Here is a 24,786-nt window from a genome sequence, read left to right on the forward strand (position 1 = left end):
ATCTCATGGGTCATGAGATCGAGCCCCAGGAGCTGGCTCCAATCTCAGCAGGGAGTCTGCTTGAATATTCTCTCCCTTTGCCCCTCCCCCTACTTGCACATGCACTCTCTCTCTAAAATAAATACACCTTTAAAATATACATATATATTATAGCTTTATTGAAATATAATTCACATACCATAAATTTATCCATTTAAAGTATGCCATTCAATGGTTTTAGTATATTCACAGAGTTGTAATCATCACCACAATCAATTTTAGAACATTTTTCTCATCTCCCAAAAGAAATCCTGTACCCATTAGCAGTCACTCCCCATTTTCCCCAGCTGCGGAACCACTAATCTATTTTCTGTCCCTATAGATTTGTTGACTCTGGATGTTTCATATAAATGGAGTCATACAATATATGGTCTTTTGTGATTGGCTTCTTTCATTTAGAATGTTTTCAAGATTCATCCATGTTGTAGCATGTACATATCTTACGTGAAGTATTGTTCAAATATTTTGTCAAATTTTAAATAGGCTTTCTTTTTAAATATTAAGCTATAAGAGTTCTTTGGATATATTGAATACAGTCCTTTTTCAAGTGTATGTATTGCAAGTATATTCTTCTGGTCTGTGGATTGCTTGGTACCTAAGGTTTTTACCTTTAGACTTAATTGCAAGCCTATTGGCAATAGGGCTTTTCTGGAATTCTTTCTTTGTTTGGTAACCTAGTTCCAGGATTAAGAAAAAGAGGTCTGAATTTTTGCCCTTTTTAAAAATTTATATTATTCAGGCCAAAATTGATTTTCAAAGCAATAAACAAAGTACTTCCAAGGATCAAATTATATCAATAAGAACTTACAAATAAAAGTTATTCTAATACCCTAGTAGAACACTCATTTATGCATGGAAGTCATTTGGATATTTTTATTTTCTATTTTTAGCATGGCTAGAACATGAAAGTTGTTCCTCACCTATTGTACTTATTAATGAGACATCTACAAATGATCATTTATTACTTCCACAAAAGATTTCATCTCCGGCAGAAGAAGTACCAGACCTGTGTTTTTCTGATGACAATTTTTCTGTTAAACGACCAAAAGAAGAAAAACCAAAGAATGATCTAGAACTAGTTTATAGAATAAGCCAAAATAAAGAAAATGAAGATTACTTGGAACTTGACTGCACAGTACCATCTATTGAATCATCTTCCTCTCCAAAAATTGAAAAAGCATCTTTTAAACATGGTAAAAAATGGGAGAATGATTTGGACCTTTTGAGTGACTTCATTATGCTGCGAAATAAATATAAAACTTGCACCTCAAAGACTGAAGTCACAGACAGTAAAGAAGATGATGGTGGGTAATTTGGTAATATTTTGGCACAGATATGATAGCTTTAAGGTCTAAATGTATAATTTATTACAGAAGGTAAGAAAATTTAAAGCTCTTTCAAATAGAATATATTCTTTTTCAAAGTCAAAGAAAGTGTCATTTATTCATGATACTTATTGAGTATGGAGATAGATGTGGCTATTTAGATATAGATGTAGATATGGATTTTCCAAAAAATTTAAAAGTACACTTGAACTTGTAAGAAAAACCACTATTTGTAAAACTTGCTTTTGCAACTTGGCCATACAGAGTCAGTATTTCTAACTTTTATTGATCATTCTGCCATTCTTTTTTCTCTTTTAGCTGACAGTTCTCAGTATTACATTTTAATGTGTACTTAAGAACACTTTGCCAATTTGATTGCTTATTACTCTTTTTAAATTTACCAAAGAGTTTCTCTGTGAGTTGTAATTGTTTTACATTCACTGCTTATAACCATATCAAAGGTAGTACGTGTCATACATTTCACTTCTGGTAAAGAAATAATAAGTATTCTAGAATATGTTTGACATACATTGCCCAGAAGAATTAAGTACAAAAATACATATATTTTTTGTCACAAACTTCACTTTATTACATGAATAAATCTCCCACTGCTCCCCCGCTCTGACCTTTAGGGGAAAAGAGAGAGAGAGAGAGGGAGAAAACTTACAAAATGAGAGCACACTTGACCTTAAGTACAAAAATATTTATGTGTGAGGGGCGCCTGTGTGGCTCAGTCGTTAAGCATCTGCCTTCAGCTCAGGTCATGATCCTGGGGTCCTGGGATCGAGCCCCGCATTGGGTTCCCTGCTCTGCAGAAGGCCTGCTTCTCCCTCTCCCACTCCCCCTGCTTGTGTTGCCTCTCTCGCTGTGTCTCTCTCTGTCAAATAAATAAATAAAATCTTAAAAAAAAAAATTTATGTATGAGAGTTACAGCATAGTTAGGTTTTATGGTCTCATATATTATTAACATAAAATTCTGCTGCTTAGTTAATAAGGCCATTTGACTCTCAAACTAAGCTCCTTTATCCAACTTAGCTTTTACTAGTAACAGAGGTAATACTTTGGTATATATTTTACTTCTTGCCTTATTTTATAGTTAATTCAGGGGCAAGAAAGAATGTTACAACTTATTGGGCCCCCTCAAAAACTCTAGTAATTGTATTATTTAATCCTAGCTATTCCAATTATTTATTTTTTTTAAAGATTTTATTTATTTATTTGAGAGAGAGAGAATGAGAGACAGAGAGCATGAGAAGGAGGAAGGTCAGAGGGAGAAGCAGACTCCCTGCTGAGCAGGGAGCCTGATGCGGGACTCGATCCCGGGACTCCAGGATCACGACCTGAGCCAAAGGCAGTCGCTTAACCAACTGAGCCACCCAGGCACCCTAGCTATTCCAATTATTTATAGTTAATTAAAAGTATACTTGAAAATAATAACATAATCTAGTTTAGGATATTTTACTCCATTATTTTTCACCATGTATTTAAAGCTCATATATTAAAATGTTTTAAGATGGTATTGTGTTTCTAAAATTACCCTGTAATCATATTATTAATAGATAACATTACTATCTAGTTAATATAAGTAACTATAAATAAATTAATTAGTTATATACATATTTGTAATCCTCTACAATACTTAGGAAAGAAGGAAGAAAACTGACATTTGAATGTTGTATGCCAGGCACTAAAATACATATTAGAGATAAAGATGATACCATTGCTGACCTTGAGAAGCTTACAACATAGTACAGTAGGCTTATAGAAAATGCCTGAGAGCTGAAGGGTAAGTGGTAAGAATTGACCTAATTAAGAAAGGATGAAGCCAGGGAGGGCTTGGGGCATAGGAGAGGATTAGTAGCAGAAGGAGGGGTATGTGGAAAGTCACAGAGAAATGAAATTGAGCCATTTGTGCCTTTCAGGTGTCAGGAACTGTATTTGGTGTTTAATCCCTATAACAATATTCAAAATAGGTATATTTATCTATATTTTACATATGAGGACACTGAAGCTAGTGTCAGAACTGAGATTGAAACAGTGATTCGATGTCAAGATTCTGTCCACGATTGCCTTCAGCACTGTGTTACATCCATTGACCTGAATAGTTGTTCAACTTAACACTGACATGTTTCAAGGAAGAACTTTAACAACTGTGATCATATTACATGAAAGCATTTTAAGTAAAGCAACATTAAGTTTCCCTGAATAATGCAAATTAATAATTTTTATTAGAATTTCAAGATAAAGAAGAACATTCTTTGACTCTTCAGGAAGAAAGTCCTCCTGTTTGTACTAATAAAGCCATAGAGAAAATAAATCAGGAAAGGAGAGTGGATAATGTCATTGAAATTCAAGCATCAGGTATGCTGTATGCTTTTAAAATGCATTCAAATTAAGTAAATTTGAAAGCCTTTTCCTGAGTATCTAGGACATACCTGATTTTCCATGTAATTTTCTTCATTTGTTTCAGATGTTTCTTCATTCCATTCCTACTTTTAAGATATTCCTACACCTGAACACCCCATTCACTGCCTCTGCCCCTTTCCATTGCCCTATTCCACTCCACTCACTGTTATTTCTTCCTTCATTTAAATTGCTGCTTCCTGGGCCGCCTGGGTGGCTCAGTTTGTTAAGCGACTGCCTTCGGCTCAGATCATGATCCTGGAGTCCCAGGATGGAGTCCCACATTGAGCCCCACATCGGGCTCCCTGCTTGGCAGGGAGTCTGCTTCTCCCTCTGACCCTTACCCCTCTCATGCGCTCTCTCTCATGCTCTCTCTCTCTCAAATAAATAAATAAAACCTTTAAAAAATATAAAAAAATAAATAAACTGCTGCTTCCCTACATTCATCAGAGAACAGCAGACTGCAGCTGCTCAGACTCTTCTGCCCAGTTAGGAAAAATGAACTGCTGAGGCTTACTCCCTCTGTTCTCTTGCCCACTGTCAGGGTGATGTTAAAAAAGCTATTATTGTTTCCTATAGTGATTAAAATTTTTGCTTCTGCTGTGAAGAAGAATATTCTTTGACTCCTAAAGAATAGCCTACTTAAAAGAACATCATGCTCATTATTAAAATCAATAAGGAAATATGACACTAGTTTTTAATATCTTTTCATTTTTCGGTTCAGTTTTATTTATGACCTTTAGATGATAATGCAAATCTTAAAGTATTGCTATTCTAGTGAAAACTAGAAACAGTTTGTCATTGTGGTAAATTTATTTAGCTTAAGGTTGTAAGCTAATTGTGGAGGGAAAAAAAAAATATGTGATTCTCTTTATATGGCTCTTCACACTTGCCATATTAGTTACCGAATACATATTTTCTAATAAGCAGAATAACCATAAAATTATACATATTAACCATAAAATTATACAATTAACCATAAAACTACACAAATTCTACAGATGGTTTTTGTTTTGTTTTGTTTTCTTATTATTTTTTTGTTATTTTTGTTACTAGTTTATTTAGAATAAAGATCCTAAAATGAACCTCTATATAATCTTACGATTTTTAACTCAGAAAATAATTTGGAGGGGCACCTGGGTGGCTCAGTCGTTAAGCGTCTGCTTTTGGCTCAGGTCATGATCCCAGGGTCCTGGGATCGAGCCCCGCATCAGGCTCCCTGCTCCACGGGAAGCCTGCTTCTCCCTCTCCCACTCCCCCTGCTTATGTTCCCTCTCTCACTGTGTCTCTGTCAAATAAATAAAATCTTGAAAAAAAAATAATTTGGATGTAGTTCAGTTTTCCATGAAGTGACATGTTTAATTGGTTTGTCAAAAAGGACATGCCATCCTTATCAAACACTATCTTTAATGCTTTTACTTTCACAGAGAGCCAGTGCCAAGCATTCTGTCTCCTAGAAGCAGCAGCTACTCCTATCTTAAAAAAACTTGTATGCCTCTGTACTCTCCCTGCTGCTAATTGGACATTTGCCACTGTCATTTTTGACCAAACAAGGTTCCTCTTAAAGGAACAAGAAAAAGTAATAAGTGATGCTATTCAGCAAGGTAAGTACAAATAAAAGTCATATTATTTAAAAGGATAAAAATTTATGGGTTGTTGTATCAAATGAGTAAAAATTGAATATAGAAGGTATAGAAATTAGTCATGGATGAAGACATAACTTTAATTCAGAATATGACACCCATAAACTAATACTGGAGGGTCAGCTAAGTAAGGAGAAAAAGGTAACAAATACATCTGGCATTGCTTCTCAATAATGCTCCTAACTGACTTATATTACTTGACAGATTCCTAGTGCAAAAACCAAATTAACCCTACTATTGTTAAATCTGAACCACCTAGTTCCCTCCCAAGGTCGGGGGGATGTCAAAAATAGATTAATTAAAGTCAACCCTGGACTTTTCTCCTGGCCAACATGGAGTAAGAGGGATTGAATTTACACTCCTTTCAGGAAAAAAAAGAAAAGACAAAGACAAAATACATGAAACCAGTTTTTAAGACTCTAGACATCAGGCAGTGAAGCACCCTGATTCCCAAGAGATGGGAAACAAGTAAGGTGAGCCCTACCATTGCCCTAGCTTACTGCCTTGAAAAAGTTGCCAGGCCATAGCACAGGGAGAGATAGTAGGGACAGAGCCCAGTGGACAATCTGTGTTGAGGAAACAGAACTGAGAGTCCAGGGAGACCAAGGCAGCTAGAGTTCAAAGGATAGAATATGAGAGACAGAGAGAGATTCACACAGAGTATTGAGCAGAGTACTGATCAGAGTATATGTGAGGAAACCACCTGAGGTTGGGGAAGCAAACCATCTGAAAGGATTAGAGGGAGTAGTACTCTGCACTCACACAGGGCAGGGAGTAATGCCTGCTCCGATCAGCTAGATTAGAAAAACTCATAATTTGTGGGGCACCTAACATGGTAAAATTCACAGTGTCTGGCATCCAATCAAAGATTACCAGGCATGACAAGAGATAGGAAAACACAACCCATAATGAGAATATTCCATCAAAGCAAACTCAGAACTGACAAAGATGTTAGCATTATTAGAGAAGGGCACTGAAACTTCTTATAACTATGTTCCATATGTTCAATAAGTTAGAGATAGAAAAAGGACACAAATCAGCCTTTTAGAAATGAATACAGTGTATGAGATGAAAACTGCACTGGATTAATGGCAGAGTAAATATTACAGAAGAAAAGATTAGTAAACTTGAAGCCATAGCAATAGAAACTATTCCAAAATAAAACACAGGCAGATAAAATAATTAAAAAAAAAAAAAAGAAGAAAAGAGCATCAGTGCACTGTGAAACAACTTCAAATAGCCTGACGTAATAGTAAGTGGAGTTCTCAAAGGAGAGGCAAAGGGGGTAAACAGAAAAAAATATTCGAAGAAATAGTGACTGAAAGGTTTCCAAACTTAGTTAAGAACTACAAACCCATACATCCAAGAAACTCAGTGAACCCCAAGCATAAGATGCATAATGAAGCTACATCAAGGCATATAGTCAAATTGCTCAAAACTGGTAGTAAAGAGAAAATTGTAGGAGCAGCCAGAGGGGGTACGGAAAACATGTTGCATAAGGAAAGCAAAGATAAGGATGATGTAATTTCTTGTCAGAAGTTGTACAAGTGAAAAGACAGTGGAGTAAAATCTTTAAAATACTGAAAGAAGGGGTGCCTGGGTGGCTCAGTCAGTTGAGCAACCAACTCTTGATTTCGGCTCAGGTCATGATCTCAGGGTCCTGGGATTGAGCCCTGCATCTAGCTCTGCACTCAGCTGGAAGTCTGCTTGAGGGTTCTCTCTCTCCTTCTCCCTCTACCCCTCCCCCCACTCTCTCTCTCTCTCAAATAAATAAATCTATAAGAGATGTTCAAGAAATATTCTCCTAAAGAAAGAAGAAAAATGGTGCCAAATCTGGTTTCTCTGCTCTGCTCTCATCCCTTCCAGGTCATGATTGACTTGTTTCCACAAGTCTTACAGGGGCTGGATATACTACCCAGAAATGGTTCTCCTGTTGCCTCTTGGTTCCCAGTGACTACTTCATATTTGCCTTGATCTTTACTGATTGATTAGATGAGCAGTTTCAAACTTTTTAGCAGAACATTTTGTACAAATAAATATTTCATGGGATCCCACTATATAAAACAGAGAAAAGTAGAGCTTTTCTGGTTGATTTGGGACAATGGGCCTAGATTCCTATCTTCTTGGTTTCACTTTTGCACATGGTAAAATCCAATCTGTCATCTTCAAAAAGCTCTAGAACTACATGGAACACATTAAGTAGACAATTGGCCTGTCCCTGTGAATACATCTCTTGTTTGAGTCATATCTTTGGACAATTATTCCCAGGTGTCTCTACCTTCATTTTAAGGTATTGCTTTATGTTATGATCACCCATCTTTATCTTCACCAGTTGGCAAGTTATGAGTTTAATTTTCTTCTTGTTTTATAACTGGGAATCACTGATCTTTTTTCCTAAGTGGGAAAGCAACAGGAGTATGAACACTGAGGTTAGCCATCTGGGTTTGAATGCCAGCTCCACCATTTATTCACATATTGACCTTGGACAGTTACTTAACCTTGTTCAGACTATTTCCTCATCCAAAAAATGAGGCTCATAATAAACTTGTCTGACAGGGTTATCATTATAGATTCAGTGAAATAACCAGCTTACATACAGCCTGGCACATAGTAAGCACCTGACAATGAATGTTAGCTATTATTGTTAAGCATTCTGATACACATTCAAAAATTCTGATGTGTATCTTATGTTTTTAAATATGTTTCTGCTTGCTTAGGTACAAATGATGAAAAAGAAATGACGTTCAAGCATGCTGCTCTCTTACATCTTCTGGTAACAATTAGAGATGTCCTTTTAACATGTAGCTTGGACACAGCGTTGGGTTAGTGGGGGAAATTTTTATTTCCCCTTTTCTTCCTATTGAAATATTTCATCTGAAATAACTTTTACTTTTCTGAAAAAGAAATTATAAGAAATGATGTAGCCTCTTTTACTTCCGCATTAAACATTATATACATTTTGACATAATTATAATAGAATATATATTTTTATTCTGCCTGTATTCTTTAAAAGAAATCATTTGTAACAAATATCATCCCTTAGAAAAATAGGTTTAGGATTCTCTAATCTAGGCCTGAATTATAGAGTCATAATGCCTTAAACAGATTTGATTGTATAATCATTGTCATGCACGACTTTTTAATGTAAGGTGATATTTTGCCATGTACGTTTTAGGTCTTCATTGAATGTGGCTTTGAATCTTTGCTAGGTGAATATACATAACTAATATAACCAAATTATTAGTAGTAAGATATTTTGCAATTTCTTTTTTAGTTTTGTCTGTAAATTAGGATATGAATTACTGGAGGAATAAAAATCAAACTATTTTGAATACATTGGAAAATTTAAAGATTGTAGAAATTTTTTCTAAACTATGAAAATCATTTAAATATCTGTCTCAGTACATTACTGCTTGAGGCTCCTTATTGCAGGATTATTTAGACTTGTTTAGTAATGGTATGCTTATAGGATTGTTTCATAATTTAGAATTTCTAGAACCTATTTAAAATATAAAGTGAAAATAATTTTGCTCTGATCTGTGACCCAGAGGTTTTGTTTTATCTGTGACCCAGACAAGTATTTCTCTAATCCAAGGTTTTGATAAGTACTGAGCAGCAGTGAATTACAACTGTACTCCCTTTACGGCACTGGGAGTTATATTTGGCCAAGCATTATATTAGTATTATCTGGCCAAGTATTATAACTAAATTACAGCTACCTTTAGAAAGCCCAACATGGTGCTTTTCCTTTTCTCTCCAATTAAACCACTTGGGTGTTGATGCTGATTGGGTTGTTTTACCTCCATCTCCATCAAGTATGGATTGGGGGCTCTCGCCCTAGTTTACAGTACCTGGAATTGGTATAAGGGTGTAGTATTACATGCCCTTCTATTTCGTCACCTGTCTTTTCAGCTTCCATAAAAAATCATCAGTTCTATCAAAAGCTAAGCTGATTGTTAAAGCATAGTGTAAGGCAGAATGTCAGAATCTAGACTACCTGAGCTCCCAGTGCTGTAAAGAGAGTACATTGTGGGGGCACCTGTGTGGCTCAGTTAAGCGTCTGCCTTCGGCTCAGGTCATGATCCCGGAGTCCTGGAATCGAGCCCTGCATCGGGCTGGGCTCCCTGCTTGTCGGGAAGCCTGCTTCTCCCTCTCCCACTCCCCCTGCTTGTGTTCCTGCCCTTGCTATCTCTCTCTCTCTGTCAAATAAATAAATAAAATCTTAAAAAAAAAAAAAAAAAGAGTGCATTATGACTCGCTGCTGCTTAATACTTATTAGAGAGCTAGAATTAGAGAAATAATATTTATGGAGGATTGCTTGAGATATATTCACCTTTAAGTACTCTTACAGTCTACCCTAGGATAAGGTGAGACCATTAAGAACCATGTACTTGGGCTGAATAATTTTTACTCCTCAAAGAAGTACTTTCACCAAATCAAACTTGGACATTGCTATTTGGCTACCTTGAGGAATACTATGAAAGTAAAATCCTCGTTGGAAAACGAACTTCTTAAGCCCTACGTACCAAGCCATAAGGAATAACCTAGCCACCTTGGACATTTTTAGTGGAGAGATTTCTCACTCCTCTAAACCTCTCAAAATCAAAGAGTTAGTTAGTTTGTCCTCTTTTCTTTTTCTCTGCATAGTGTCAGAGAAAGAAAGATCCATGGGGGTCTGGCTGTCTGCCCTGCTGCCTTCCAGAATTCTCTATTTTTCTCCCAGTTTCTAGTTTGCTACCTCTCCCAAGCTAGCAAGTTAATGAGTTTCAAGATTAAAGGTATAGAGTTTCACTTCTGAGCTTTAACCCAGAAATAAATTCAGTATTGTGTAATGGATATTATAGCAACAATATGTACTATGGCACAAAGGATGGAGACTGTTAACTTAAAGCTGAATATTTGTTTAAAAACAAGTAGGAGTTTGCCAAATAAATAAAGTGTAAAAGGGTCTTATAGGCAGAATTGAGAGCCCAGAAGAATGACCCAGTGGGTGTGCTGCATAGAGCTAAATCGAAGAGTATAAGGTAGAAAGGTATAGGAACTAAGCCTGAAAACATAACAAAGAGACAAATCATGAATAGCCTTTTAAACTGCACAAAAGAGTTCAGACCTTATTCTGGGTAGATGATAAGGAGCCATTGAAACAGGGATGCTACTGGATTAGGCTTCTCTTTCAGAAGATTAGGTCTAGAGAATCAGGAAGAGCTTTTAGGCAGAAATCCCTGGGAAAGAGTCTAGATTTATTGAATATGAACTTTCAGGGATTGGTCTCAGGATTCTGTGTTTAGAAACTGCTTTAGTGAGTCTGAATTTAGGCTCTGCTGTTTTAGCAGCTATATAAGTGATTTATGCATAAATATCATGGATTATATCCCAAGAGTTTATAGACTAATGAGATTGTCATATACATAAATAAGAGATCAAGTACAAAAGCTTTATAGATAAAATACCAAGAAAATTCCAGTGAAGTGGCATTTCCATACGACTTGCATGTAAGTGTAGACCAAGCCAGAAGGCAGGAAAAGATGGGATATATTCAGAGGATATATAGAGTATGTCATTATGTAGCTTAAAAGAAGACATTTGGTACATATTTTTCAGCTTCACTCAGTTTAAAGGTTTTCATTAGTCAATATCTTTGATCAAAATTGGAAGACGATTAACTCTGTTATGACTCATGGAGTTTCTCAAAGAACAAAAAGATATGCCTTTTCCCCCTGCTTTTGTTTTTAACAGGATATTTGTCAAATGCAAAAGATATCTACAGAAGCATTTTAGGCTCCTATTTGGATGACATTTGGAGACAGCTGGAGATTGTACAGTTTATTAGGGAAAAAAAGCCTGAAACCAACTACAAGATACAAGAACTGCAATGTCAGATACTAAATTGGATGCAAAGTGAGCAACAGATTAAGGTAAGTGCTGGAATAAAGCAGATAACGGTAATCAGCTTAAACAAGAATTGTATGTAAGAAATTTTTGCATTTAACTCAGAAATTATGAAATAGTCTAGACTATTTGGTCCCTTGATGGTTTTCTCCTTAAGTAAGTTAACAAAACAGAATCAGACACAGAGAAAGGATGATTTGCATCATTGTTCATGTATCTTGAATTTAAAAATACTTTAATTTTTATTATATGCAGTTTTCTATGGATTGGCTCTCCAAATTTCAAAACTGTTGTCTGGTACATCTAAGTTCATGAACATATACCAAATAACAGAACTACAATAATTTATTTTTAATATTAAGCCAGAATCTCATCTTATATGATTCTATTTTTAAAAAAAAAGCAATTAGCTTATGCTTTGGATTATATTGGAAATTTTTGTCCACCCTACCTCAAGCGTATGAAGGTTACATTGATAAAGACTTAAGAGGAAATACTTTCTTAAATGTTTTCAAACCAGAAAACTTTTCAAGTGCTTTACGCTAAATCTGGATATAAATTTGGCCTTTTTCTTCTTTTTTTCTTTGTCCCTCCTGTGTCTTTATCTCCAACTCTGTGGTTACTTAGATAACTTGCTTGTCATTAAAATAAAGTAAAATAGTAAGAAATTTAAGAATTGGAATTTATTTGTTGTCCTCTCCCCCCCACCACCAAAAAAAGCTATAATGATAACTAGGAAAGTATAGCAACAAATCATTGGTTTTTTTCCCAATCAATTCAAACTTGTCTGGGTTGAATTTATGCTAACAATGCAGGTAGAGACAATTTATGTATACAGTCACCCATATGGGAGTACACGGATGCTAAGAATGCCCCACTTCAGAATATTTTCCTCATTGATATTTGATCTTACCAGAATTTATTCCTTTGTGTTTAAGCACTGACATCTTTTATAGCACAAATATTTACTTGGTAATCTTTTTGCCAATAGTTTCATGTAACCAATCAAGCTTGTTATTTTGTCACAGTAGCAAAACTATGAAAAAGAATAATTATTCAGAGATATATGAAATTCTTATTTTTGATCAGGTGCTGATTATAGTAAGAATGGACTCAGATGGTGAAAAACATTTACTCATTAAAATCCTTAACAAAATGGAAGGTAGGGAGTTTTAAATTATGCTTCATTTGATAACAGATGTTTGGAACATATAAAAATGTAGTGATCTAAGTTTTTAAATTAAGATATAATAATAAAATTCATTCTTTAAAAGTATATAACTCAGTGGAATCTAACCAGTTTTTAAATAAATCTGGACTTTAAGTGTGCAATATAAATATCCTATAATGTACTTATATGTACATTATATGTACTTTTGTGTATATTATTATTATCAATTGACACGTTTTATTGATTGACTACTAGTTGCTAAATGATTCTGTATACTTACAACAACTCTATAAATCAGTTTTACAAATAAAGAAACTAAAGTTCATAAAGGTGTTGTAACATGCCGCACCTCACAGGTGGTAAGTGAGGGACTCAGGATTTGAACCAAGGTCTGTCTTGTTCTAGTGTCATTCTTCAACTCTTCTACCAACTATTGCCCCCTCTGCCAACCCTTTCCACCCTGTGCCATGGAACCCCTTGCTTATATGTAAACTATTTTCCTTTTTTTATCTCCTTGTCTTAAGTGAACCCAGCTTTTCGCAGATGATACAGCTTCCCCTGTATCCCTTTCATATAGAAGCTGATAATTCTCTTCCTCTTATATATGATATATATATCATAGGATTGAAAGGGCCATTTCTTGCTTTTCATTATCCTTTCCAAAATACTATTATTTCTCTATCCTCTGAGGCTAGGCCATATTGCTACACCATTCGCTACGACTCCATATTGCCATCACGTAGTAGCCACTCAAACATTCCCCATCATCCATGGACAGTTGTGCACCTGGTTCATGGTATTCTTTTCACTCCTAGTCCTGCCATTATCCTAGGTGTCTTTAATGTGAATGGCTCATTCAATACCCTGACCTTATAGTTTCATTGGCCTCCACAGGAGAAATGATATTCACTCCTTGGCTATGCCATTAACCTTGTAATAATGCAGAGCTGTGCTACTTCTGAACTTTAAACTCTGACACACTGCTCTCTGTCCACAGCTATCTTACCTCGTCCATGATGTTCAACAACTTAGAGATCTGTAATCAATCAACTCCTTTTTTGTTTCACATTTTTCTCTTTCCAGGCTTGGTGATGTGCCCATGACTTTAATCAGTCTTGTCCTTCTACTGTACCTTCCATTTAAATCTCAGCTCTGAATCCATCAAGACGTTTAACCTCTCTGTTCCTATACCTGAGCTCCTGAGCATTATTAGAGAAAATCAGATAGTTTAGTACCACTACAAACTTAACTTCTCTGACCTTGTATGGGCTCTCAATACCTCTTTTTTTTTTTTAATGTTTTATTTATTTATTCATGAAAGTCAGAGAGAGAGAGAGAGAGGCAGAGGCAGAGGGAGAAGCAGGCTCCCCGCCTAGCAGGGAGCCCAATGCGGGACTCAATCCCAGAACCATCTGAGCCACCCAGGCGCCCCAGCTCTCAATACCTCTTAACAACCTTTCATATTACAACCTTACCATCTACAAACTTACCTTCATTTCTTTTATTCTTTTATCTTTTCCTCCTTTCTTTATAAGGGAGGTGAACCTCCTCCCTTCGAAAAACAATTTCTCACTTCTGCTTTAGATCCCATCTCTTCCCGCATCAGTGTGTTCCCATCAGTTATTTCCTCACCCAACCTTCCTCTCCAGTGACTCTCCCTTAATCTTTAAGCACTCCAGTATTAAAAATAAAATCCATCCTCAACCTATGTCACCCTTTGTTTACTATTTCTCTTCCCTCCATAAATTGCATCTTTGGCCATCTCCAAATATATCTTTGCTGTAACCCTACCAAACTGTTTATCATGCTATTTCTCATCTCCATGCCTTTACACCTCCTGTTTCTGCTACATAGTGCTCTTCTCCCTTCTTTAGCAGCTAACTCCTACACATCCTTTAAAAATTAGTTAAAACAGGACCACTTCGGACCTCCACCAGAGTTTCCTCTGGCTTCGCATTTGTTCAGGAAGCCTTGATTTAAATGCTTTCCCTAGGGCACCTGGGTGGCTCAGTTGGTTAAGCAACTGCCTTTGGCTCAGGTCATGGTCCCGGAGTCCTGGGATCGAGTCGCACATTGGGCTCCCAGCTCAGCGGGGAGCCTGCTTCTCCCTCTGACCCTCTCCCCTCCCATGCTGTTTCTCTCTCTCAAATAAATAAATAAATAAAATCTTTAAAAAAAATGAATGAATGAATGAATGAATAAATAAATAAATAAATAAATGCTTTCCCTTGTGCTCTTAGTGTATTATGTGCATACTTCTAAGGCCCTACTTACCATCCTAGGCTATAACAACTGAGATTCTATTGTCTGTTTTCCTCACTAGCATGTCACTTTCTGGAGGGTAAGGACCATGCCCTAATTTGTATTACCAGCATCCACAAAAATGCCTGGAATATAGAAGGAACTTTATGTAAATGAATTGAATAACTGAACTAATGAATGCCTCTCTGTATACCTAGTAGAATGAGACTAGTGAAAAAGATTGAACTGAACTATATACAAATATTACAAACGTCTGCTTATCAGTGCACTTAGCAAAATTAACTATTAAATTATAGCAATGTGAGAATGGAAGACTTTTTGCAGTCAAACTTTATAAGGTGCTATTTCTAGACATTATCATGTGTCTAGAGTCCAGATTTGCCAGCCTGGATCTTATTATTTCATCCAGTTTTCTGGGCCTGGGAAGATGAGGTTTTATCCACCAAATTCACAAGATTTTACTAGTACCAAAATGTTAAAGTAGTAGTTAACAATTGTGAGGCTGTACTTGCCACACCTGTCTGGAATCAGGGTAACTGAAAACTTTTTTTTTTTTTAATTAGGAAAGTGCTGAGCAATGTAGCATTAAGAAACAAAGGGATTTGGGTAACTGAGGTAATACTTTTGTGAAGAGGCTGAGGAAATATGCCTGCCCCACAGAGAAGAATACTTAGCCCTACTTAATGGGGCATCTTTTCCTTTGATGTGCTTAAGACACATGGACAAATTATTATTGTATATATTACTTCTTATATAGGCTTCATGCTGAACATTCTATTTCTTTTGGCTTTGGGGATTATATCATCACTACTCTGCTATTTTATTTCAACAAGGTTGAAACTGACACAAAAATATTTGACTCTCTAAGCTGAAAAAAAAATGTGTTTCCTATCTTTTAACAAGCAGCTATCCTCTGTGTCTAGGAGTGAGCCCTTTTTTTTCTGTCTAGGGTTAGAAAGTAGAAATGTGGTTTCATCTTCTCTGCTTGCAAGATCCTAGTAATGCATTTAGCAAGTAATCTGCTTTGAGATTACAGCTAAAACAAATCAGCTAAAGAGATTAGGTTTTAAATAGTATGAGCTTGGGGTACCTGACTGGTTCAGTCGGTGGGCCATGCGACTCTTGATCTGAGCATTGTGAGTTTGAACCCCACGTTGGGTGTAGAGATTGCTTAAAAATAAAATCTTTTAAAATAATAATAATAATATGACTTTATAAATTTATATACAAAAGAGAAATACTACTCATCCTCTTCTTATTGCTACCAAAACTATTGTCATATCAAGCCAAGTAAACATTAAATTATTAAGCATTACTCTGTCATTATCACATCATGCCTTTGTCAACTTTACAACTGACAAACATACACCAATCGAGAGTAAAATTTATTTTAACTAGAATCAGTTATTCTTAAACCAATGATGTCTACCAAAAATAAACTATATGTGTGGCTACAGAATTTTTTTTGAAATCTATTTTGTTAAAAAATCGGTAACATAAGAAACTTAAATTACAGTTAAGAAGCAGAAGTGACTCTGAGGAGCAGATGGCACCCAGTAGGTCTTCTACTTCTTATACAGCCAGTAGAAGGGAAAAAACAACATCAAAATGTAGTCACTTGCTATTTAGTTATGTACTTAAATTTTTGACTAGAGAAAAAAGGTAAAATCAACCATGATTTTTAGCAAAGTAAAATTAAATGCACAGAATTGATGAGTGTTTAATTTGGCTACTTTAAAATTAAGATTTTGATACATTTTATTATTTTACATAATAAATTCAGAATTTCCATGCTTATACATATAAAACATATACACACAACAGAAATATTGCCCATGCTTCAAACTTTCGGACACCCACAGACAGAAAAATAATCCAGCAAATTGTATTTTAAGCAGTTTCCTTGTTCAAGGTCTTCCAGTTCATTTTTTATGATAGTGAAATATATGAACACCTAAAAACTATATATGAACAAAACCCTGAAAAACACTTTTTGTATTACTCTTTTTTTTTTCCCAACAGGTTTAACATTGACTGTCTTACATTCAAACAGAAGGAAAGATTTTGTGGAATCTGAAGGTGTTTTAAATGGGTAAAAATGTATTTCTTCACCTATGGGGAATAAGCATACCAGTTCCACAGGAAAAGCACAATTTCTCCTGGAATTTAACTTTTTAAAAGGTTTAATAAAACCTGAAATGAATCAATGTATCTCTCCTCTTCCTGAAAAGTGTTTTACATTAGAATACTTGAACTCACATTGCCTTGTGTATTATCTATTATTGTTGTCCAGAATTTTAGTTCAGTCTTGCTTTAATATCCCCAACTTATCATTATCAGTGTTACTGTTAGGACAGGAAGTACCCATTTAGATTTACCCTTGTTTATACCAGTTTTGGGGTTTTTTTGCTCAGCATTGTTTCTTATATCTTCTTTCTTTCCTTCTTCCTGAAGTACATTCTTTAGAAATTCTTTTGGTGCAAGCATGCTAATAATAAAATTTAGTGTTGACTTGTCTAAAAATGTTTTTATTTTGCCTTATTTTATGTAGAAATTTTTATTTCTAATATTGGGATCCAGATAATAAAAAGAGAAGTTGTAAATCAAATAGAAGCCCATAAAAGCATTTAACATATGTCTATTATCTATCTAGATTGCTCTAAATAGAAAACAGCAGTAGAGAATTTTCATTACAATAAGTGCTATTATATGGAATTTGAAGATAGGAAAGATAAACTTATGATATTTAAGTATCCGTTTTTTGTTGTTGCTAAATCACCTATGAAGCTCATTGAGAAAAAGAAAAATCATTTCAAAGTTGTCAGATAATATTCTCTTATGTAGATCCTCAAAGATGAAACCTCACATGTGTAAAAAAATGAATTCTCACAGTGACTTGTCTGTTATTGATAGGACTCAGTTAATAAAATTAGGGTCCCTTGCATTTGAGAATGTGAAGTAGTCCACAGTTTTTTAGATCCTGTTTTTTTAAAAAATACATGACCATAGGGGCACCTGGCTGGCTCAGTTGGAAGAGCACACAACTCTTGATCTTGGGATTGTGAGTTTGAGCCCCACATTGGATGTAGAGATGACTTAAAAATAAAATCTTAAAAGGGGCACCTGGGTGGCTCAGTCGGTTAAACGTCTGCCTTTGGCTCAGGTCATGATCCCAGGGTCCTGGGATCAAGCCCCATGTCATCATCGTCATCATCGTCATCATTGTCATCGTCATCATCCTCCTCATCCCTCATCGTAGGGCTCCCTGCTCAGTGGGGAGCCTGCTTCTCCCTCTGCCCCTTTCCCTTTTGGGCTGGCTCTCTCTCTAGAATAAATAAATAAAATCTTTTTTAAAAATCTTTAAAAATTTTTAAAAAATGGATGACCATCAAAAAGAAAGATAAAAAGGAATTAGCACAATTGGAGAACAAATCAACAGAAAATACATGAGTGCCTTTCCAAGATAAGTAGGCACAGACTAGAGAAGAATAAAATAGCCAAAGACAGTCATCTTTTGGCCTCCCAAGTAAATAATGACACAAATATAATTCTATTTTCTTGGCTTTATTTTGTCTTCAGTACAAGTTCCTGTGTAGTTGTACATAATCAATATATTGGATCAGATTTCCCCTGGAGTAACTTCTCATTTGTGGTGGAATACAATTTTGTAGAAAACTCTTGTTGGACTAAACACTGCGAGAAATTGAATATTCCTCACAAGGTCTTCAAAGTGATTCTTCCAGACACAGTTTTAAAGAGTAAGGATATAAACTAAATCCTTTTGTTGTAGTAGAATGGAAATTGTTTTCTGCTTCTGATCTGTGGAAAGAGAATGAGCAATGGCATTAGAGGACTTGAGTTCAAACTCTAACCTCAGCACTCCATGTGACCTTGGGCCAGTTCTTTACCCCTTACCTCTCATTCCTCGTTTGTAAAGTAAGGTTTACTGGTTATATTTGTCTTCATCCCTTTACCTTCTAAATTTTACTTATAATAGCACAATCTATTACAATTATATCGAATCTTCACCTGATACTTCTATGCAGTAGTATTTTTTATTGAATTTTAGGGGAAAATTCTGTCGTAGTATGTTGACTGATTCAGAAAACTTAATGTGCCAAAAAAAATTATACATAAACACTTCAAAGAGAGTTTAAAACCACTTTGTATATCATTCAGTTTCTTTGTATTTCTCAGCAACACTTCACATGACTCAGGTTGTGAATTCTCACATCCATTAAATTAAAAAGCCTGTACACTTTTAGTCCCAGTGCATCCCTTTCAATACTTGCCTTAAGTTATTTTCTGTCCACCTCAAGTCTGAGTGGGAAGTTTTGAATTCTGAGATATTCCAATTCAATTCTAAAAATACAGTCACCATAATGATTACTTTGGAATCTTTGATATATGAAATTAAATGTTAAATTGATTAAATAAGGGCCCCCCAAAAGATAAAAGATAAATATCCCAGTTTATATGTAGAGGCTCCTTCCATTCTCTCAAAGATGAACTTAATTGGGGCGCCTGGATGGCTCAGTTGGTTAAGCAACTGCCTTCGGCTCAGGTCATGATCCCAGGGTCCTGGGATCGAGTCCTGCATTGGGCTCCCTGCTTCTCCCTCTGCCTGCCACTCCTCCTGCTTATGCTCTGTCTCTCTCTCTGACAAATAAATAAAATCTTAAAAAAAAAAAAAAGATGAACTTAATTGATTCAACCAATTCCTTATTTGGAGCATTTACAATGCTTCAATTTTCCACTATTGTAATATAAGATTTATAGTAGCTTATATGTCTTATTTATTTTTGTATACTTGTTCTAAGAAGTAAAATGAGTTGCTGGGTCAAAGGTATACATACATTTATATATTGCCAAATATCCTTCCAGAAATGCTATCTCAATTCATATTTGTGCAGAAAGTAAAGAAAATCTTTTCCCCAATATCTTTACTGTAAGTAGGTATTATTATTCTTTTAAATCTTTGACAGAATTATAGGCATAAAATATTTTATAGTTATATTATAGTTAGTTAATTACAGATAATGTCTTAGATTATCCATATCTTTTCAGATGTGAATTGATCTTGTATAGCCATTCTTTTGTAAATTGCCTATTAATGTTCTTTGTCCATTTATCTATTGATGTATTTATTATTTTCCTATTAACGTATCATATTAGTTTTAGTAAATTCTGTTAATGCTGTCTTATTTTTAGGTAGTAGGATAACATATGGTTTTTATTTTATTCTTCAGACCTTTCTTTATTCTGATTTCTGATTTTTTACAATGACTATGTTTTATTTTTGTACTACTCCTTGAACATACACTTGCTATTCTCATGTTTAGTAAGAAAGAGAAAGAGCTGAAGGATAAGAAAAAAGAGAAATATTTATAAACTTTCTCTTATTTAGGAAGCACCTTGCTGGATAGTTTTGGTGGATTTCTTTTGGAAATTCAGGTTCCATATGTGTTTTTTGCATCTGAAGGACTTCTTAATACTCCAGAAATACTTCAGTTGCTGGAATCCAAGTAAGTTATTGATTTCATAACTTTAGCAAAGGTATATATATCCTAAATGGCTAAACATTGTGCTATATACGTGGCATATTTCTCTCTGATTGAAGCGTGCAATTATATCACATAGAAATAGTTTTCCAGAGAGTTTAAGTCAAGTTACACTTCTCTCCCTATAGTACACCACCATAATTACTGAATATTATCTTTTTTGGCAATATATATCAATCATGTGAAGAAAAAATATTTCATTATTGTCTAAATTTATATCTTAATTTCGTTTCTCTTGTTACCAGCAAATATGAACACTATCTGTCTTTTTTTTCCTGCGAATTTTATAGTCCTATCTTTGGGTCATTGATAATATTGAGAATGAGTATTCTTAATTAAAGGGCTTTAAATATTGCATGGGAAATAGGACTACAAAGCTTTAAGTGAAATACCTAAGGCAATGCACATCTCAACTAATTTGTCATATATACTGAATAAATCATAATTTCATTCCTCAAATTTATAAAGTAGAATAAATTGATGTATGAAAGAAAAAGCACAGTAGTTCAAATAATTTAATATGCAAGAGGACAATACAGCTTTTCTTAAGGAATTTTTCTTAGCATTTCATTATGTCACCCCAAAATATGGTATTTTACAGGTACAATATCACACTAGTGGAGAGATGCTGCAGTGAGTCGTTGAAACTCTTTGGATGTACAGAGTGTTACGTGGTGGTGACAGTTGATGAACACACTGCCATAATTTTGCAGGTAAAATTATATAGTAAAGAATATAAATTAAATATAGTACAGGGGCGCCTGGGTGGCTCAGTCGTTAAGCGTCTGCCTTCAGCTCAGGTCATGATCCCAGGGTCCTGGGATCGAGCCCCACATCGGGCTCCCTGCTCGGCGGGAGGCCTGCTTCTCCCTCTCCCACTCCCCCTGCTTGTGTTGCCTCTCTTGCTGTGTCTCTCTCTGTCAAATAAATAAATAAATAAAAATCTTTTAAATAAATAAATAAATAAATATAGTACAATATATATAACCATGTAATTTATTATTAGCTTTACTATAGAGAGCTTAACTATAACCCATTAGTGTTTTCTTCCAAAACTTTGCAAATAGATAACAAGTATTAAAATCATCACTGTGGAAAATGACTTTTACCAAGCTTCTTTAATGCCTTATAATTTTTAACATACTTTAAGAAGACAAAGCAAGTATGGAATCTTTAATGTTAATATTGACCTATTTTAAAATATATTTATAGAATAATTACAGTGTTGAAAACCTTAAAAATCAAATCTTAGTCACTATGTTTCTTAAAAGGTGGTAGTATTTTAATCCATGATTAGTAATACGGGATTTCCTCTGAGGTAAGTGGGGATTGCCTGTAAGTAAGCCAGTTAAAAAAACAAGAAAAAAAATTCTCTCAAAAAAAAATCCCTGTAGGGCGCCTGGGTGGCTCAGTTGGTTAAGCGACTGCCTTCGGCTCAGGTCATGATCCTGGAGTCCCGGGATCGAGTCCCGCATCGGGCTCCCTGCTCGGCAGGGAGTCTGCTTCTCCCTCTGACCCTCCTCCCTCTCATGCTCTCTGTCTCTCATTCTCTCTCTCAAAATAAATAAATAAATAAAATCTTTAAAAAAAAAAAAAAATCCCTGTAGTTGAAATTTAAGATGTACAAATTCTTGACTGAATCTCCCTGATAAGTTTGCTTGATTGGAGTACAAATTACAAAGAAATTAATTCACTAGGGTGGAAGTGGGGAGCAGAAACTAAGTTTGAATGGTATGGAATATAAATTAATGGCAAATATAGTAAGGTAGAAGTCTGATTGTGAGCAAATGTTAACAGTGTAAGAATTATATAATGGAAACACAAAGCTCTGTTAGAGGGTTTCTTAAGAGTTACCATGTCTTACATATTTAAAGCTTTTTAAAAAGATTTTATTTATTTATTTGAGAGAGAGAGCATGCATGAACGAGAGAGCACAGGCAGGGAGAGCAGCAGAGGGAGAGGGAGAAGCAGATGCCCAGCTGAGCAGGGAGCCTGATGTGGGGCCCTATCCCAGGACCCTGGGATCATGACCTGAGCCAAAGGCAGATGCTTAACTGACTGAGCCACCCAGGTGCCCCTAAAGTTTTTTTAAAAAACAATTATTTAGGGAGAAATACCATTTGGGAGACTTTTAAATTTAATTCATAGTTACATAACTTATTGTTAGAGTAAGACACTTCCTGAGTCATTCACTCTATCAAAAATTAACTGTAGACCCAAGTTGGGCTCCATGTAGCCTGCTTAAGATTCTCTAAGATTCTTTCCCTCTCCCTCTGCCCCAGCCAAACCCCACTTGTGTGTGCTCTCTCTCTAAAATAAAATAAAATTAAATAAAATTAAATAGAACATAATAAAATAGAATGTAACTTTGAAAAAAAAATAATTGCATTAAAGGAAAAAGAAGATTCTAGACTATTAGAGAGCAATTCCTGGAAGTCCATTGATGGCTTCTTTATCATCTTCCTTAAATAAGCATTCAGTGCAGATTATCCCATGAGTTTTTAAACATATTTTATATTGCCCTTATGAGTAGGCAAATCCCTGTCTATAAAGGACTTTGCCCAAATAGGGGCATTCTATAGGCTGCTTTCTTCATATCTAGGACTTTGGGAGATTCATGAGCCTTCCTTGCTGAAGCTATCATTTGCTGGTTGATATCTACTGTAGCTTTTCCCCTATTACTTCCAGTGTGATTTTAATTTTTCCACAAAATGGAAGCCCATACCCATGACTCTTCTCAAGTTATTACATATATTAATATAGATATAATATAAAATAGATTATTGGGCGCCTGGGTGGCTCAGTTGGTTAAGCGACTGCTTTCGGCTCAGGCCATGATCCTGGAGTCCCGGGATCGAGTCCCGCATCGGGCTCCCTGCTCGGCAGGGAGTCTGCTTCTCCCTCTGACCCTCCCCCCCTCATGTGCTTGCTCTCTCTCATTCTCTCTCTCTCAAATAAATAAATAAAATCTTAAAAAAAAATAAAATAGATTATTAAAATATGGTAATAATAATTTCATAACAACTATTCAACCTAGTGAATCTTTTTATTTTTTTTCTGGTAGGACCTAGAAGAATTGAATTGTGAGAAGGCATCAGACAATATCATTATGAGACTGATGGCATTATCACTCCAGTACAGCTATTGTTGGATAATCTTATATACAAAAAAAACATTAAACTCAGAGTAAGTAAACATTTCTTCATCCAAAGTTACGTTTATATTCCTTATTTGGTTCTCTTCTTTGAATAAAAGTAGCTATGCAAATTTTCTACTTGTTCATCTAGTTTGCTTTGAGTGGGGATCTTCGAGGTGGAGGCATGCCCACAGGAAAACAAATCAGAATTTTGGAGATGATATATTTCCACTGGGCATTCTGTGCAAATCATCCTCCTCTAGTTCACTAAGAGTCGCTGCTTTAAGTGTTTCACTTTTTATTACTTTTTAGTTCTGGACCTGTCTGTTAAAAGATGCCATTCTTAAATCACTTCTCTCTAAAAGCTTATTAAATTTACCAACTAAATAGCACCTTGCTATTCTTTCATTGACGTGCTTAACTTAAAAAATACAAAAAATCCATGCCAAGATACTGGCTCAAATTATCATTATATGTCCCTTCTTTCCTTCATCTTAAAATTTTACGAACCCACAGCTTCCACCTCCTTTTTTTAATTCTCTGCAGTCTGGCTTTTCTCCTACATCTGTACTAATCTGTCTCTCAGGATCACTTCCACCTCCAAAAGTATTTTTATCTTTCTCTGCTCTAAAGTATTGAAGACTGTTGTCAGTGCTTCCTTACTTGAAGCTCTTCAGTCCCATGACACTTCACAGTTTTGATCTTCTCTCTAACTACTCTTTCTCTCTCTTTACCTCTTCTTCCTTGTCCCAGTCTCCAGATACATTTGAATTCTTTTCTTTCTTCTATTCAATCCATTAGAAACCTTACTCACTGCCATAGCTTCAATCAGCATCTTTCTGCCTATAATGATTATAATTATATCTGCAGCTGGAGTCGCTTTTTGAAATTCCTGACATGTATCTCTAATTTTCTATTAAATATTTCCACCCTGATATTTTATAGGCTCTCAAACTTAACATGTTCCAGGGTGAATTCATTGTATTCTCTATCCCCTCCAAAGCAATATCTCCTCTTTTCTGCCCTTTGACTATTTATGACCATTGCCTTTCTTTTAGTCACCGAAATTAGAAAACATATCTTATGGATGTAACCACTAGTCTCTTTTTTATCTATCCCCTCTCTCCATTTATATTACCAACATCTTAGTTCAGATCTTATGTGGACTGTTAACTACCGTTTTCCCACCTCATGGCTCTCCATGTTACTCTCCATAATCTGTCATACCTTCGATTAATATTCCAAAAACCAGGCTCTTACTGTTTCACTCTGTTAAAAAGCCCACTGACTTCCCTATTATCTATTGAATACATACATACTATTCACCCTAATATTCAAAGTCTTTAGAATATAATCC

General features: G+C 35.3%; 2 protein-coding genes across 2 annotated transcripts in view; one reads left to right on the top strand and one right to left on the bottom strand.

Annotated features, from left to right (window-relative positions):
* The window catches only part of SHOC1 (shortage in chiasmata 1), an 85,453-nt gene that overhangs the window by 45,556 nt on the left and 15,111 nt on the right, over positions 1-24,786 (top strand). Inside the window, exons 12-22 of the mRNA XM_035016063.1 lie at positions 930-1,343; positions 3,606-3,725; positions 5,195-5,371; positions 8,128-8,232; positions 11,147-11,325; positions 12,389-12,461; positions 16,755-16,824; positions 18,312-18,490; positions 20,140-20,257; positions 20,895-21,006; positions 23,358-23,479. Coding sequence (XP_034871954.1) covers positions 930-1,343; positions 3,606-3,725; positions 5,195-5,371; positions 8,128-8,232; positions 11,147-11,325; positions 12,389-12,461; positions 16,755-16,824; positions 18,312-18,490; positions 20,140-20,257; positions 20,895-21,006; positions 23,358-23,479 — 1,669 coding nt within the window. The remainder of the gene's footprint in view (positions 1-929; positions 1,344-3,605; positions 3,726-5,194; positions 5,372-8,127; positions 8,233-11,146; positions 11,326-12,388; positions 12,462-16,754; positions 16,825-18,311; positions 18,491-20,139; positions 20,258-20,894; positions 21,007-23,357; positions 23,480-24,786) is intronic.
* Positions 18,281-24,786, bottom strand: part of GNG10 (G protein subunit gamma 10) — a 34,716-nt gene continuing 28,210 nt past the window's right edge. The window contains exon 3 of the mRNA XM_035016066.1: positions 18,281-18,551. The gene's annotated coding sequence lies outside the window, so the exon portion shown is untranslated. The remainder of the gene's footprint in view (positions 18,552-24,786) is intronic.

This window comes from Mirounga leonina, unplaced genomic scaffold (assembly GCF_011800145.1).
Source record: "Mirounga leonina isolate KUSES-001 unplaced genomic scaffold, KU_Mleo_1.0 Mir_170, whole genome shotgun sequence".
Taxonomy (NCBI): Eukaryota; Metazoa; Chordata; class Mammalia; order Carnivora; family Phocidae; genus Mirounga; species Mirounga leonina.